This window comes from Taudactylus pleione, unplaced genomic scaffold, assembly GCF_031769625.1.
Source record: "Taudactylus pleione unplaced genomic scaffold, aTauple2 ptg000532l, whole genome shotgun sequence".
Classification (NCBI taxonomy): domain Eukaryota; kingdom Metazoa; phylum Chordata; class Amphibia; order Anura; family Myobatrachidae; genus Taudactylus; species Taudactylus pleione.
This window is the reverse complement of record NW_028284934.1, coordinates 1,528,163-1,545,960: the sequence shown is the minus strand read 5'-3', so window position 1 is coordinate 1,545,960 and position 17,798 is coordinate 1,528,163. Positions and strand designations below refer to the sequence as shown.

Below are 17,798 nucleotides of genomic sequence, written 5' to 3'. Positions count from 1 at the left end.
GAAACAATCCAATTGACCATTTGTGGGGCAAATAGCATACCTACAGAGCACTTTGCAGTCTTCAAGCAGATTGCATATAGAGTGGTTTGTTAAGAAACTTTACAATTGAGTCAACATTACTTTTCAATAAATCGTTCTGTATTTAGATGGAGGCAATCATGGATAGTAAAAAAGGTTGTACTTTATAAAGTGGATGCTTTGGCAAAAAACGATTTTTGCCAAAAGGTATTTGGTTTTAACGTATTGGTACTGATTTTTCGGGGGTGGGGGATGTTATGCATGCATCAAGTGTTTTAAACATCGCACGTGGTCGCAGCAGGCGTTTTTTTTTTAACATAAAATTGCGTTTTTACGACACGTATACTTGCACCCATTTCAACGTACCCCCAATTTGCGCGGAACAGTAATTTCCTAAATAAAAAAATAGCCATCATTTTCAACGATTTTTTTTCACCCGAAATTTGTGCGACCATTTTTTTGTAAGCTGACGCGTTTCGCTGCATCCAGGCGCAGGCTTTCCTTAGGATCATCAACTTCCATCCACTTCAATTGGTCATATCTATTTGGATTATCATCACCTTGCCCAAAGCAGCCTTAGAAAATCTGGGAACCAGCGATTTAAGAAACGCCAGTCATTGGCCACAGCCAAATATCCGCTATCCGTGGACACCGCATATTGTGAGGACCCAATTACCTAACGGATCCATTCATTTGGAAGGGACATTCCTCTAGCAGATACGGGGACCTATTTCCAGCGGACAGGCTTATATACCATTGTGAGACCTATATGGACTTGAGGTTGTGGGTGAGATCCTACATGTTTATATATCTACAATGTTTTCATTTTAATATGTACCAGTACAATTTATATTGGCAATGAATTAATTCTACTCAATTTTTTTATATAATAAATGTGGATAGTACCTTTATATTTAATTAATTGCTATATGTTTATTAAAAAGCGCTACTTTTTTCTTTTTTATATCAGATTCTATCAATTAGCTAAAATTAGATTGGTTGCTATGAGCAACACCTCAACTTTTCATTTTAGAAACTTTACTAAATCTACCCTTAAATATCCATTATTGGCCACATGATACTTGAGGGAATCGGTATGTAATGCCGCTGTATCATATACCGACACCAGAAGACCGAAGGAGAGAAATTCCGACAGGGGGTAGCAAGTACCCTAACCCTCCCTTAGTGGTGCCTAACCCTAACCTCCAACCCCTAGTGCCTAACCTCCTCCAGTTAGTGTCCAACCCTAACACCCCTCTCATCGCACCCTAAACCTAACCCTCCCGGGAGGTGCCTAATGCTGCCCATCCACTAGGCTGACCACATGCACATTTAACATTGTCCCCAGTGACCACTCCCCTGAGCCTGAGACTACCTGGTGTTCTGGTCGCCACCCAGGAGTCGGCTCGTCTAGGGTTGGGGAAGGTTTCCCTCCAAAAACCTTCTTCCAGGAATCTGCTAAGGGACCAAGCCTGCCACCACTGCCTGAATCTGAGCTCCAGAGGTGGGCAAGCAGGGTTCCCGGACACGGTTTCCTGGCCATGGAGTGGAAGCTTTTTTGGAGCTCCCTAAAACTGTTAGCTGGCTGCCTTAGCCAGCTCCCTATGCACCTCCTCAACCACTTCCAGGCATGAGGCTGCATAGGTGGACATCTTATTCCTTATGGAAGGGGCTGGGGGGATCGAGCAGCCCACTGAGGACTCTGGATCCCCTGGCCGTCCAGAGCATCAAAGGTAAGTGCATTCTCTTTAAATTATACACTTAAAATACATTTAAACAATTTAAATACATTCCTCTTTTGTTCCTGTGCACAGCATCAGGCTTTGAAACACTGGCAGCACTGCAGCCCAGGACCTCCTATCCTGGCTCAGTGCTGCACATACATTTTACACTGCCCAGCGCTGGGCTCCCCTAGCCCTGCACTGCTGGGGCTCTCACCTGGGGTTAATCCTCCTGAGCGCCGCAGCACAGAACTCTGGCTGCGAGCGTTCCCTACTGCCCCCTCTCAGTGCTAGGGATTCGGAGAGCCAATGCTCCCCGTCCCCCCAGCCAGCGGCCACGCTACCCTAGACAGCCTCGCTGCTGCGCTGCACTGGGAGCCGGCTTCTCCGGTCTCCCAGTGGGTGGCCTCTCCTCCATGCTGGGGTATCGGGAGCCAGAGCTCCCGATCCCCAGCGTGCAGCCATCACAGTTCTCCCCTCGGCGCAGCGTACCGAGGGTTAACTGCTGGCTACGTTGTGCTGTGGAGCTGGGGGCACCGGGAGCAATGCTCCCAATCCCCAGTGGTCAGTACACAGTTCCCCCGGTGCCGCGCACCGGGGGTTAACTAGCGCCACACAGGGAGCCGGCTAGCACGGTCCCCCCTTTATGTGGCGCATAGCCCTGTTGTCCCCGACACTTGTCCCAGCGGCTTCCTGCTGGCCTGAAGCACTTTGGCGCCAGGAGCGCTGCTCCCAGTCCCCAGCACCTAGCTCTGCCGCTTCCGGAGGCTGCCCGGAGGCTGCAGCACAATACACAGCCCCCGGCCCTCTGATGCAGAGCACCTCGCCGGGTAGCTGGGGCGCAGAGTTCCCAGCCCCCAGCGGTTGGCATCCCACCCTGCCCTCCGCTGCCTGACCGCAGTAAGCAGCCAGCACGGAGGGACAAGCGGCGTCCCTGTGGAGCTGGGAGTCACACTCCCGGGTTCCAGCGTGGAGCGCAGAGCGGCTCCCTGTACACCGTTCTCCCCCGGTGTGGCACGCCAGGGGTTACCTCATCCCTGCCGCGGCCGCCAGAGCGGGGCCGGACCACGGCAGAGAAATCTATATTTAAAACATTTAATTAAAACACTCGGCGCCTAGCGCCACTAGTACATTTTAAATATGGCGCCTAGCGCCCAATGTCTTTGGAAAATGGCGCCGCAGCACAGGGGTTAACCCCTTCAGTGCCACGACAGCCATTAACCCCGCCGTGTGGCTAGCCTCCGGCCACATGTTGTTTCTGCCATGGTCATCTTTTTTAAGCAGTTTATGAAGTGTGAATAATTTTCCCTCCATCTGAAGACAGTAGCATTACATTATTTTCATTCTCTGCGCATTTTTCCCCTGAGCATTTTCAGAAAACAATGGTGTCACTGTCCGCACCTCTTCCTCAAATGATCAATTATGGGTGCTGGCTGCATATTTAAAAGGCACATATTTTGTGTGAACACCACATATTAAGGCTGTGCAATATAGATAAACAAGGTTTAATTTTCTGTACTTTCAACCTGATTACTCCTCATCACTACACTTTGGACCCAATTCAGAGGTGGATGCAGTGTACACAGCAGTTTAGTCTTTGGATGCATCTGCGGTGTATAATTATGCTAATGTTGCAGGAGGTGTCTTGTATAAATAGACACCCAGTGCTGGCTTCTGTGATCCACTGCTGCTTCTGAGGATGCAGCATTGGATCATCTGCGTTAACATCGCCCATCTGAGTAATCCTCAGGTTATGCAGGATGGGCGGTGTTTTCACTCTGCTGGAGCCAGGAAATATGCGCCTACAAAACAAGAACGAAATGCCCCCATTTTATAAAACACTCACAATTGCAGTACCCATCCTGTCCCCAAACAGCCGCACCATGATTGACATGCTGCGGCTTGGGGGCACTGCAAACGATCTCGCAGAAGGAGACCTACACATGCGAAGTACAGATCCTGTGCATCCTCAGATCAGTGTTGCACATAAACCATCGGGTTTGCATACAACACTGAATCAAGGCCCTTTATTTCTTACTTTTGGCTAGTCCTTTGTTCCCATCCTGTCCATTATTTGTATTATGTAGCCTCCTAGTTAGACTCCCTGATCTGTGTTTCCTTTACATAAATGTCCAAGTCCCCTACAGGGAACACCAATAAGTTGTACCACTCGAAAGGATGCACCACTGGTTGACACATTTAGATGGTTGCCTTCCATTATACTGAACTTCACATACCTAATTTGATACCGGCCTGTTCAGAAACCAGCAAATTCTGTACTCCTCATGATGTCACTGATTGAGCAATCGATTACACAAGCTTTGTTATAGATGTCATGATAATGCATGTTTTTACTCCCATATGAGTTGTGGCCATTACACTCAGCATGTCTAATGTTAAGGAGCCTGTGCAGATAATGTGACATATAAGCTTAGCCTTCTAAGGTAATTCAGAATTTTCACACACCCATTTTGGTCACTTGACCTTGCATTAAGGTACTACAAGTTTATAATCTCACCCTTACGGGTAGCGCTCAGGGATTGATCCTATATCTTAAATTATTACACAAGCATGACAAGCCATAGTGTACTGAAGTATTCTCCAGTCTACTAAAGTTCATCTGATCCAGGTGTAAAACACAGTATTATGTAAATTACATGCGCAATGCCCATATCAGCCTGTACAAATTTATCCAAAAAGTTAGGAACCATTCATTTTGAGCAATTGACAAGTATTTTATTTTTCTTTTAAAAGGTGTGTGGTATTGTACATGGATAGGTAACGAATGAGACAGGGTGGGGGCGTATCGTGATCCAGACACCATGTTCTGCCAAACCCGGTCCCAGTATCATGGTTGCCTGATCCCGGCTGTCACTGAAGAGGCTGGGAGAGTAAGAGATCATGTTGCCTGGTCTGACCGACCACGCTGCAGGGCATTCACAGTCAGTTTGTGAGCTGCCAGGAGATGCACACTGCACAGCATATGTAGTTAGGTAAATAACCTGTGTTGGGAAAGGCAGAGCTGTGGGTCCTGGCCTGATCTAGACAGTCCATCTGGGTAACCAAATTTTCTGTACACCAGTCTAGCGTCACCCTGGACACGACAGGTGGCATTGTCGTCCTGATAAAAATATTTGTTGTTTCCGTAGAACTGCCACAATGTAGAGAGCACAGAGTTATCGAGAACATCTCTATACTTTGAGTTAATGTAACCATGCATTACAAGTAGTGGACACATGCCAAACCAGCTGGACCAGGGGGTGTCCAATCACTTTTGTCTACATAGTGCACTACCAGAGAGGTCCTGGGATGGAATTCAATAGTGGTGTTCCCAGTCTGTTTGGTGTAGCACCAGTAAGCAATCTGTGGACTTGTTGTGGTGGAGAGGTGGTTTAAGGTCTCACTGTGGATGCCTTGGTAGTTGGAGCAGTCAGGGGATTGTACAAGGAGTTGTTGAGCTCAATTGAAAGACAAAATAGAAAGCCCACAGGGTTGGGAACCTGATGGTATTAGTTCTATGCAAAGATTTTACGTTTAGCCAACAATTATTATTATTATCCTTTATTTATATAGCGCCACAAGGGTTCCGCAGCGCCTTACAAAGTACATAAACAGTTGAACAGAACAAGAAAACAGTGACTTACAGTACAAGACATTGCAGGACAAGGACATAGTATATAAACATTACTGCAACAGTATCAGGATAGCAAACGTCAAGGGTTAGGTGCTGTTGCAAAGAGTATAGAGTAGATATCAATATATGTAAAGAAAAGAAAAGCACATGAGGGAAGAGGGCCCTGCTCGTGAGAGCAATGTGTATACATTATACACAGTGTGGAAGGGAGCTCTGTAATATTACATTCATCACATTTAGCAACCAAGTCATGCGCCTCCTGTCTTCAATTTAACATCTTCCTCCTATAATATCATTGATTGGAGGCACCACTGTGTGTCAGAACTGAATTAAGGGCACAACTGTGTGGCATATTATGAAAAGGGGGCATTACCATTTAGCATACTATGAATTGAGGGCCAGGGAGGGGCATGTGGCAGGGTCTGATAATCTTTGAAATGGGATGTGGGGGATGTCTAAGGGTCATTGAAGGGGAATGTGTAGTGTTCAATACAAATTTTCATATATTTTGGTTGAAGATGTTTGGATCCTAAACTTTTAAGTTGGCTCCTAGATTTTCCAAAAATGTACTGACCCCTATGTAAATATACATTGCTCTCTTGTGCTTCATAATAGTAGGAAATGTGTGAATTCAGAGCTTTTAAAACACCAATTTAGAAGGGGTAATTTTTTTTTTTTTGCCAATTTTCAAATTGCCACACATTGGATTTGAGGTTTCAGTCCCAAACTATAGGATTTACTATCCTGCAGTTTGCATGATTCAAAGTCAAACCACATGCAATGTGTTGCAGTTTGAAACCCCCCTAATCACATACAGTTTAGGATAAAATGTTTGGTAGAACAGGACAGAGAACATCCTACGTTAGCACCCATTAGCATCCTACTGCCACTCAGCATCGGGCCTAGTCATCAAAGGGGAAACACAACCTAGGTCAGTGGTTCTCAAACCCGCTCCTCAGGACCCCAAACATTTCACGATTTCCGAGCAGGTGCACAAGTGTATTCATTACTCACTGACATCAAAGATCCACAGTTGGAGCTAATTATTTCCCTTGTGATCCTGTTGGGAGTCCTGTAAAACAAACCGTTTGGGGTCCTGAGGACAGAGATTGGAAACCTATGACCTAGAGTAGGCCTGGCCAACCTGTGGCTCTCCATTTGTCGGGAAACTGCAAGTCCCAGCAAGCTTTACATGCTGATTGGTGGAAGAGTATGCTGGGACAAGTTGGCCAAGCCTGACCTAGTAAAATGCTTGTCAAATCTAGTCATTGGGGCATACTTGTGTTTACCCCATCTCCTTGCTGCAGAACAGGTGTATTCATTACTGATTGACATTTTAAAAGATCCACAGGTGGTTTTAATTATTTCACTTGTGATTCTGTGAGGAGACCTGGAAAACATGTACTGTTAGCATGTCCCGAGGTCTGGATTTGAGAAGCCCTGACCTAGAGAGGACAAGCCAAATGCTAAGTAGTACTGGGCCACTCCTTGCATCATCCTTGTAAAAAACTTTTGGGTACCAGAAAAAGTGAAGGTAACAAAAATAAAGTCCAAGCACTTGTGGAACTACATGATAAAGCACGTGGGTGCCAGGGCATACAGACACTTGTAATGTCACTATAAGTGTACTCACTGAGTAAAATCAATGAAGCTCACTCGCTGATGAGACCCCACTTCCGACTGGCTGCTCCACTATTAAGTAGGTGGGCTTACTAGACATTGACTCACTTGGCAACAGGAGTTCCTTGTTAGTAGCTCATTTCATCTATGTGTTTTGGGTTGTGTTTATGTCCACAAGGACGACGTAGGGTCAAGAAAAGTAGGTTCAAGGTAAGTTTTTATCAGGGACACCACACAAAAAATGATGGGTGCAATAATATTGCAAATTTGCAGAAATATAAATATATGATAAAAGGGCACAGTTTACTGAATTGACACAAAGAGCCATATTCAATATGGGGCAAAAAGTCAGTTTATCGCAGATGACGTCATTTTCGCCTGTTTCAATTATCCCCATATTCAATTTCAAAGATTTTTTGCAGGTGCGAAAAGTCTTTGTTAAAAAAACAGGGGTGAGTTTTCACCATGTTATACATGGCGAAAAAAATAAATAATAAAAAGTAGCCTGCATTCCTTGTAATGTCCACCTAAGGTATTGTGTGTCAATTTCTTTAAAAAAAAAAAAAAAACCTCTGGTCACCCCAAAAAAGTACTTTCATTTTGGGGGCAAAAGAATAATATATTGGAGGATAAAGTTCTAAACTAGCGAAATTGACTCCTGTGGGGTTCCCACATATGCGGCAGGTATTTTCTAGAATGCGGGTGGTAGCGGCAGGTGGATTTTTGAAGAATTTTAAAGAATGACTTTAGGGACTTAAAAATATGCTTGCACCCATTTTCGTGTAACCCAAATTTGATGGGATAAGTTTTTGTTTTCCCCCCAAAAAACCTAAGTGCTATTCTTCACCACATCTTCTAAAGCCGCATTTATGGACCTGCCGCGACTATTTAAAAACCCCAACTACCTTCAGCAGGCCAAATCGGGGGTACCCATAGTGATCCCCCATGTCAGGACATCTTTTGGGGGGGTGACAGCATGATTTCCCCAAAAACTGACAGGACTTTTCGCTACTTAGCTTTCCGCAGGGTCCCGTTTTCGCGGGATCCTAATTGAATACAGGGATAAGCAGGCACGCGCCCGATACTTTATCCCCTCCTAAAACGGCGATGATTGCGAAAAGTCCAACCACTGACTTTTCGCCTCAAATTGAATATGGCCCTAAGGGTTACAACTATTTGAATTCTATACTAATGGGGACCATCAAATCTCCAACTAGTGTGCACTTATGCGAAAGCTCTCTTTAGTAAATCCCCTCATATATTCAAGTGTCCCAATTCACCACTTATACTCTCAAATTTGACCATCAAAACAGTTTATCTTCTAGATGTGATCGACAATTTCAACATTAAACTCCAGAAAAACTTAACATAAGCCTCTACACAAAGTTGTTACCTGTCCGCAGCCAGTCACGCTGTTCTTTGGCATCTCTTCGCAGCTCCCGAGTCTGCTGGATGGTATCACCAATGCCAAGAAGCGCTCCACAACTGACTGTGTTAGTGACCAACAGAAATCGGCCTCTGAACAGTGGCTTCCAATAGCCCGAGACCTGCGCCAGCAGTAATCTACCCTGGGGAAACATCCTGCCGAAACGTTACCAACCACTGGCAACAGCCCCACATGGAACTAGGACAGCAATTCCAGAAGTCCACCTACAGCACAAAAATCCAATAAAGCATATAGTTAAAAATAAAGAACATCCACTAATGATATGTCCGGAGTTTACAGCTACTACACATTTTCATTATATCCCGGCTGTGTATCTTCCTATCCACAGTCTGGCTCCTGCATCTTAGTCTCAGCGGGATGCAATCGGGAAACCGGCTGACATGATCCCGACAGCCGGCTTCCCGACTGCTTTATCCCGACGTGGGTTAAATGACAGGTGTCTATATCTGGACACCTGTCATTTTCCCGGCGCCGGGAGACAGGCGCCCGGCATCCCGATCGAAGGGGGGGGGGGATTAGGCACTTACAGGGGAGGTTAGGGGTGTTAGGTTAGGTTAGTGAATCCTTACCTTAGGACGATCTGGATTTCCAGCGCTGTCAGGCCGGGCATACCGATTCCGTTTCAGCTAGTAATGCTAATAGGAGTATTAGTATCCATTCATTATAGCGTGTAATACCATTATTCTAAGCATGGAAACAACCACTTATTTAAAAAATTCCAGCCATGGAATGTGAGAACTAACAAAGGGAAACTAGTAACCTAGCCTGGTACATACAATGTGCCCCAACCTGTCATCACGTGGTATGCTCCAAGGAGGTATCGGACCTAAAGGACGCTGCACCCACCTACACACAGTGTGACACTGACTGACCTGCTGGCAAGAAGTCCCCGTGTTGTACCTTAAGACAGACACCGCTTCAATAGAATAGGATTCGGGTGAGTGACCGCCGAGCTGAGCACACTCAGTGCTGCTGCTGTCATACGACAGGAAGTGACACAATCACCGGCCGCTCCAGAAGTTATTACTTTTAGCAACACCGTCGCGGCCATCTTTACTGAGGGCAGTGCAATGTCATGTTTTTATTACAAAAATGCGCTACCTGTCTCATGCTTGCTTTAGTTTCTCACTTTCTTAGCCTACCTGCTTTTTAGGTTATATATATGAATCATGCAAGAGGCTGAAAGAGGCAATGTGCTTCGGGGACGGCCCTCCAAGGAGAAGGGAGGTCAAAGTGTCAGGGCTGGGGGCGTGGTGACGGGAACTCATTACCGCCGTAGCCCCGCCCGAACACCTCTGCTCCATTTATCATATCGCGGTCTCACAGTCTTTGTTAAAAAGAAAAATGCATGTAAGGATGAACAGAAAATTAGCTATCCGTCACCTGTCTTATGGTTGCTATAGTTTCTCACTTTGGGAGAGATCTAGTAAGAGAGATGAAATGTAGAGTGCTAAAGTACCAACCAATCAGCTCCTAACTAGTGCTTAAAGTGATCCTAGAGACATGGTGGAACCCCCACCCTCTCCTGTCTTTGGTGCCCCCCTGCAGACTATAAATATATAAATATGCGCCCTTTCACCTTTTTTTCAATAAAGGTGCGTGCGATGCAAAAAGGGGTGTGGTCACACAGTAGTACCCTCAATTCAAAGTACGCCACACAGTAGCACAATCTTACATTACACCGCATATAGCAGTGGGCGTCACTGAGTCCCGAGAAAAAAACCCAAAACTCAGCGCCGGTACCCCCCCTACTAGCGGCCGCAGGGAGGCTCCATTTGCCGGGCGCCCGCTGAGATTTGTTACCAGCGGGCACCCAGCTCCCTCCCTGCAGCAGCAGACGAAAGCTGGAGCTCACTCCTGAGAGGGACGTCATGACATCTCTCCCATAGATCCGTAGAGCCGCGGTTGGACCGGATGGCAGCGGGCGCAGGAGCGGGACTTAAGGTAAGTATTGTGTTTGTATTTTAATTGTATGTTTTTTTCAGATTCACCAGCTCTGGGGGCAGGACTACATAGGGGGCATTACTACTGGGGGGATTACTATAGGGGCATTACAACTGTGGGCACTACTAATTGGGGCATTACTAATGGGGGCACTATTATAAGGGGCATTACTACTGTGGGCTCTACAATTGGGGGCATTACCAATGGGGGCACTACTATAGGTGACATTACCAATGGGGGCACTACTACTGTGGGCACTACTAATGAGGGCACTGCATGGGGGGCACCACTACCGGGGCCATTGTGTAAGGGGCACCACTGCTGTGGTCATTGTATAAGGGGCACTACTACTGTGGGCCTTGTGTATAAGGGGCACTAATTTGGGCATTGTGTGTCATAACATGAATAAGGGACTGCTGTGTGGCGTAATTTGAATTGGGGATAATGTATTATAAAGGGAATTACTGTTGGCACAATGTATTATACAGGGCATTACTGCATGTGGCATGTGTTATACAGGTTATTACTGTGTGTAGCATAATGTGTTATACAGGGCATTACTGTGTGTGGCATAATGTGTTATACAGGGCATTACTGCATGTGGCATAATGTGTTATAAAGGCCATTACTGTGTGTGGCATAACGTGTTATAAAGGGCATTACTGCGTGTGGCATAATGTGTTATAAAGGGCATTACTGCCTGTGGCATAATGTGTTATACAGGGCATAACTGTGTAAGACATACTGTGTTAGGCGCATTACTGCAGATGGCAATTATTCTCCACGAGGGGAGAGCTTGGGGGAAGCCCAGCACCTTCGTAAGTGCTGGGCACGCCCCACAGTGTGATGAATTGGAGGTGTTCTGCAAGGACACGCCCCCTTTTCGGAAGCCCCCTCTACACCGGCGGCATTAACCTGTTCCTGGCCGTGCACCCACCTGCCTGTACAGTCCAGGGGCCAAGCTACTCCAATTTCCCCTCTGTGTGGGGGTAGTATATGAACTGCACAAGCCAATTGTGTTGATATATCAATTAACATTTTTTAAAACTTTAAACAGTGTAAATATATGAATTGGCAAATAAAACAATATACAGACATATCAGGGAATCCCAACATGGCGTAATACACTTACATATACAAAAGTACCCAGCATAAGGTACTCACAGGTTCTGGGCTACCACATTAGTAGTGCCCCTTATACAAAGCCCACAGCAGTAGTGCCCATTATGCAATGCCACTGTAGTGGTGCCCCTTATGCAATGCCCCCAGTAGTGGTGCTCTTTATGCAGTGCCCCCATTAGTAGTGTCCCTTTTACAGTGCCCTTTATGCAGTGCCCCCAGGAGTGGTGCCCTTTATGCAATACCCCCATTAGTAGTACCCAAAGTGGTAATGCCCACAGTAGTAGTGCCCTTTACGCAAAAAGAAACACAAAAAAACCCCACAATAATTACCTCAAGCCCTGTGTCCACTGCCGTCTGACTGCAGTGCTCCTTGGAAATATGGGGGAGACGTCATGACCACTGCGGGAGCCGGACGGAGGAGCTCAGGAGTGAACTCTAGCTGCCGCTGTATGGAGGGAGTCGGACTGTCCATAGGACGTCCAAGCTGCCGCTACGTCACCCTACCGGTGCTGAGACGCCAATACAGATTTGGGGATCTCAGTGGGACCCCAGAGTCTGTACTAACCGGACTCTGCGGGCGCCCAGGACTGCTGCCGGATCGACGGGGAGCAGGTAAGTCACGGAGCGCTACATTGCGGCGCCCGCGGGTAATATGCAGTCTGAGGCCTCCAGTCTCTGGGGACAGACCAGAGGCGCTGGCAGTGGAGCGGGCTCCCCCTCCATGGAGGCATACCCCGCGTGTCCACTAGTCCACCAGGGACTTAACGATCGGGACTGGGAGCCGGCGTCCCGGGGGTTAATAGCCAGCCAGGGGAGGAAGCCTTCCCTGTTGTAGCGGTTCCTCCCCTCAGCTCAGCGCGCCTTTCAGTATTATAGTCTGGCGTCGCTGACCTGCTTCCTCCGCGGGCCACGCTTCCTCTGAGGTCTCCAGGCGGACATTTTCTCTGTGGTGCAGCAGCAGATCTCCGGAGATGGCAGTTGGTCCAGTCCCCCTGCGTACCTCACCATCAGGTCAGTGTACACAGCGCTATAGCCTTCCCAGACACTGAATCTGGGCAGTTGAATGTAGCGACATTTTGCAGTATATTATATGTCATGCTTATGTATGTATATATATTTCTGCATTGTATGTGACTTATGCTAATGCTGACTGTCAGTGCTTTTTCTCTCACCTGTCAGAATATATCTATCCCTTTTCTTTACTATCTGCCCTAATACAGCTAAAGTACTTAGGGTGGTTCTGAGACCTCACATATATATACTTGTCAATATTTGTGAGGTTTGTCACATACTGTTGCTTGCTGCACGTTGCCATATTTTAGGTGGAACTGTGTGTTGCATACGCTGATAATGGGTCCCTGCAGCTATTCTTAGCGTCAGTCAAGCGCTGCTTAATATTTCCGCGATAGTCAGATATGTCTGACCAGGAGATAGAACGTGATGCTGCACCCATTTTTGCTATCCTGCAAGTCTTGGACTGCAGGTATTAGTGCCGAGGATTTGACTCAGAAAGGGTTATGTATGCGGCGCCATCTGGTGTCAGGCCCCTTACACGATCCCGGGGCGGGAGTCTGGCTGTCGCCAGATACAAGGTGTCACAAAAGCGATTTGGCCTCCTGTTTCCCATTCCGTGAGGGTCATCACAAGTAATAGAAACCACCTCCTGGGGTGGATTTGCATGTTACTCGTCTGATTACAGGCGTTACTACGCCTCCCATTCCTGCCTGGACGGATTCTATTGATCCGTAGGTGGTAACTTTGCCTGAAATCAATATACTCGCTTTCAGGGGCGTTTGCCTGTCCTACCATGGCTATCGCATTGTTGATTAATACTATTGCATACTGGGCTGATGCATTTGTAAAGTTTTTTCCCCTCCAACACGTCTGGGGTTCACATGTCTTTTGTCGCTCACATAAGATACGCAGTTGTCATATATGGCAATACCTACATTGCATACCAGTTTCCTAACCTTCAGGGTTTTGGCTGTGACTGTATCCGCCGCTATACCCTAGGGATGCTCTCTGGGAAAGCAGAGTTGCAGATACCATCTATGGGGAAGATCTTGTTTGGTCCTGACCTTGACAAGTTTGTAGCAACATTGGCAGTATCCCTAATACATGATTACCGCCTTCAGCTACTCCCACTACAATCGGACTGAGGGCCTGATTCAGAGCCGGACGCTATTTGCGGACGCTCGTTCAGAAAAAGGGGCCGCCTATTTAAATTGAGCGCTCGCTCTTTGCGGTCAGTTGATGCCTCTATGTCTGAGCGAGCGAACGAAACATGCTCTCACTATTTTGTAAAGACGCCCCTTTGCCGTTCGCATCACACGTCATCTCCGGTATTTATTAGATTAATCGGGAACATCGAAAGGCATCTGAACTGCTCGCTGTGCTTGTGGTAGGATTTTCTTCCCGCTATCACTGAGAGAAGTTCAGGCTAAAAGACAACCAAGTGACGTGGTCGATGACGCTCCTTTACTAATTATGCACTACCATTAAACGCCCTTTTGACCATTAGGCACGCCTGCGTTCGGATCTCCACTCCTCCGTTTTCAAGCACCTTCCCCTGTTACCACCCACAAACGGTACATTCTGTCAATCAAATTAGCAGCCCCTCGCTGTTTTACGAGCGCACGATTTCCGACCGCAATGACTGTTTTGCGCAGTACGACCCATACGCATGCACAGTTGTGCGAACATCGCTCAGTGCGAACGAGCGGCCGCTTACGAGCGGCTCTGAATCAGGCCCTAAATCTGTTAAGTCTTTTTGTCCTCAGGGTCAGCCTAAGGGCCTGTTTTTTCCTAGGTTGTCGGCCTCCACAAGGGCCACCATACCTGGTACCGAGTAGACCTGGACTTCCAGATGACCCTGCTTCTAAACCTAAGGATAAACCTTCCGCCTGATGGGACAGGTCTACATCTGGGGGATTCCAGAATGAGATATCGACTTTCTCAGTTCACCCAGTGCTGGTGTCAAGTCACCACGGAGCTTGGGTAGGAGTTGTAGTCTCTCACGGGTGCGGCCTCTCATTGCTCAGGCGGCCTCCTCACATGTATTGTTACACGGGCCCTTCTTCAGACCCGATCAGGGCCTTACAAATCCAGAAAGCTATACAGTCTTTGCGGTAAGCAGAGCTATTTAGACCAGCCTCACTATCTCAGCGAGGGACTGGTTGTTCTACTTTCTTTCTGGGGCAGTGGCCGACTGGTCCTCATTTGCCTATCCTCTGTCTCAAATCCCTGAACCAGTTTCTAAAGGTGCCTGGACTCAGGAGAAGTCCCCTATGCTCCATCATCCGATGTTTGGAACCTGGGGACTTTATGGTATCTCTGAATATTCAGGACACGTATCTACGGGTACATATAGAGCCCTCTCATCAGCATTGGCTCAGGTTTGCTGTGCCACAGCAACACTTACAATTTTTGGACTCTGCTCTTTGGACTGTCCACAGCCCCACCTGGGTTTACCAGATTTATGGATTTTCTGACAGTTCACCTGTTCAGTGTATCCGACTGCTCCAGTATCTGGATGTCCTCCTGCTCTTAGCAGGATCACGAGGTACTTTGCAGCCATGTTAGGTTAACCGTTGCTTCTTCACAGGCACAAATGGTTAATCAACGGGGCAAAAGTCCTCCCTGCATTCCTCACAGGGTATACTTCATCTGGGAGCCCTGTGGGATTCTCAGAATCGGAGAATTCTTCTGGCGTAAGACAATATCTGCACTCTTCAACTAGGAGTGCGCGGATGTCTATGCAGTCCACATATGTCATTACACTCTGTAATGCGCGTTCTAAAATCCTGGAAGGGTGGAATATTCTCAGTTCCATTCCAGGCCTTTCCATAATCGGCTCCTCTCCAGATGGAACGAGTTTTTCCATCGGATCACTGTTCAGACGATGATGCTCTCTCCAGAGGCGAGTCGGTCTCTGTCTGGGTGGCTATGGCCATCTCATCCAGGGTATTCTTTGCTATGGACGCCAGTCTCTGGGGGGCAGTGCCTGGTCCGCAGTTAGAAGTCTGTCGATTCTGCCCTGCCAATTAACTTGTTGAAACTTTAGGCTTTCTTGGGCCTTCACTCTGGCCTAACACATACTTCACAGTATACCTGAAAAGGTTCAGTCCGACAGTGTCACAACAGTGGCTTCCATCTAGGAGACACTGGTTGTTAGGTAGCAATGACAGGAATGTCACACATTCTGACATAGCCCGAGGGTCTCCTCCCGGCCATCTCTGCAGTGTTCATTCCGGGAGTTCTCCATTGGGAAGCGGACCTCCTCAGCCGTCACGACGTGCTTCCCGGGGACTGGTCTCTTTTCCAAGAGAGGTTTCAACTCCTAGTGAGCAGAGGGGGCCTCCCAGAGGTGGTCCTCATGGCCTTCTGACTCTAACACACACTGTTGGTGTTAGAGTCCAGCAATAGAGGTACTGAAGCTACCTTCGGTGACGCATTGTCAGTGAAGTGGACCTTCCACTTTGTGTACCGGTTTCCTCCAGTCTCCCTTCTTCCTCGAGGTTTTCGGAAGTCTTCAATCAAGACGGAGGTGCTTTCCTGCTGGTGGCTCCAGATTGCCCCAGACGTCACTGGTACTTAGTTTTTCGGAGTCTTCCCATCGATTCTCCGTTCCTGCTGTTTCACTATCAGGACCTGTTGTCTCAGGGTCCTTTTTCCCTGGACCTGGATTGTTTGTCTTTCACTACGTTCCTACTGTGGTCCTAAGGCTTCTCTGGCTCTGTCATTATTGAAATGTTTAGAGCGCATAGACCAGCTTTTGCTGGGTTCTACCACAGACTGTGGTTATACATAATTGTTATGGTATCGTCCCTGTCGCTACGATCCTCTGTTGTTTAGGATTTCCAGAAGTTCTGGCATTCCTTCCAGCTGGCTTTGGTCTCGCCTTCTGCCTGTCCTTTCTGAGAGTGCGGATCTCTGCACTGTCAGTAGGGTTCGGCTGTGGAATTGCTCCACTCTCTAGTATCCGATCCATCCTTCAGGGTGTTTTCTGGATTATGCCTCCCTTTGTCTCCCCTAGGGGCTCCTTGGGATTTGGTAGTGGTTCTTCATGCCCTCCTGGACCTTCATTTGAACCACTAGCTTTGATTACCATTACATGGTCTATAGCTTAGTCTCTCTCTCTTATGGCATTTGCTTCTGCCAGGAGAGTGTCGGAATTGGGAGCGTTCTCATGTGGCTCCCTCTTCTGATTAGCCCACCATGTCAGGGTTGTGAGTTGCACTCGCCCTGTGTCTCTTCCTAAAGTGGTTTTTAAGTTCCATATTATTCTGGAACTTATGGTACTGTCATTTCAGTCACCAGTCCTCTCGGCTTGGTGTGGCCTCATTGACTGTGGTCCGGCCTCTCCGGATTTATGTGATCCGTTCAAGTTCCTTCAGGAAATCAGACTCCTTATTTGTGGTCTTTGGATTTCACAGGAAAGGATGGCCGGCCAATAGATGACTTCGTATCACTATCTCAGGGCCTACACATAGGATAGGCCTTTCTGTTTCTGTGGATGCTTATTCTACTCGAGCTGTGGGTCCCTCGTGGGTGGCTCGCTGTGGCACCTTGGCTGTTCTGCCTTGCAAGGTGGCCACGTGGTCTTCTGTCCACACCTTTTTAAGGTTCTATGCATTGGTTTCCTTTGCCTCTCAGGATGCTTCCTTTGGGCAACGAATTCTCTCAGCACAGGAGCTTCCCCACCCTTATAAGGACTGCTTTGGGACATCCCCAAGGTCAACCCTGTGGACCCCCTATGGACCCTGAAGTAGAAAACAAGAGATACATGTCCCAGTACATCATTGCGCAAACCGGAAACAACAGGGAGCAGCAGAAGCGCACCATCATTGCCGACAAGAAGATCGTCGGGATCGGCAGCTTGGCATCCGGGTGAGTATCCGGCAACTTGGCATCCGGGTGAGTATCCTACGATCCCAGCTCACGCAAGCTAGGATCGTAGGTACCCCTCTCCCCTGTCTGGTGCGGCCTGTTGCACGTGCACGGACCTGCCCCTGGCAACAGGGACAGTTTCCGTGTTCTCGTCAATCAGGACGCCTGCGACGCAGTGTGACCCTCGTCGCTCGCCACAGGTAGCCATCCCCACACTGTAAGGAGGACTAACCCGGGCAACGTACGGACGTCCACAGGACTTACAGTATACCACCAAAGGCCACCAGCTGTCCCAGTACATCATTGCGCAAACCGGAAACAACAGTGAGCAGCAGAAGCGCGCCATCATTGCCGACAAGAAGATCGTCGGGATCGGCAGCTTGGCATCTGGGTGAGTATCCTC

At 47.8% G+C, this 17,798-nt stretch overlaps 1 protein-coding gene across 1 annotated transcript in view; it reads right to left on the bottom strand.

Annotated features, from left to right (window-relative positions):
- Positions 1 to 9,419, bottom strand: part of LOC148501155 (mpv17-like protein 2) — a 50,378-nt gene extending 40,959 nt beyond the window's left edge. The window contains exons 1-2 of the mRNA XM_088450865.1: positions 9,313 to 9,419; positions 8,387 to 8,643 (exon numbers count right to left, since the gene is read on the bottom strand). Coding sequence (XP_088306991.1) covers positions 8,387 to 8,573 — 187 coding nt within the window. The 5' untranslated portion in view covers positions 8,574 to 8,643; positions 9,313 to 9,419. The remainder of the gene's footprint in view (positions 1 to 8,386; positions 8,644 to 9,312) is intronic.
- Positions 9,420 to 17,798: the final 8,379 nt, after the last annotated feature.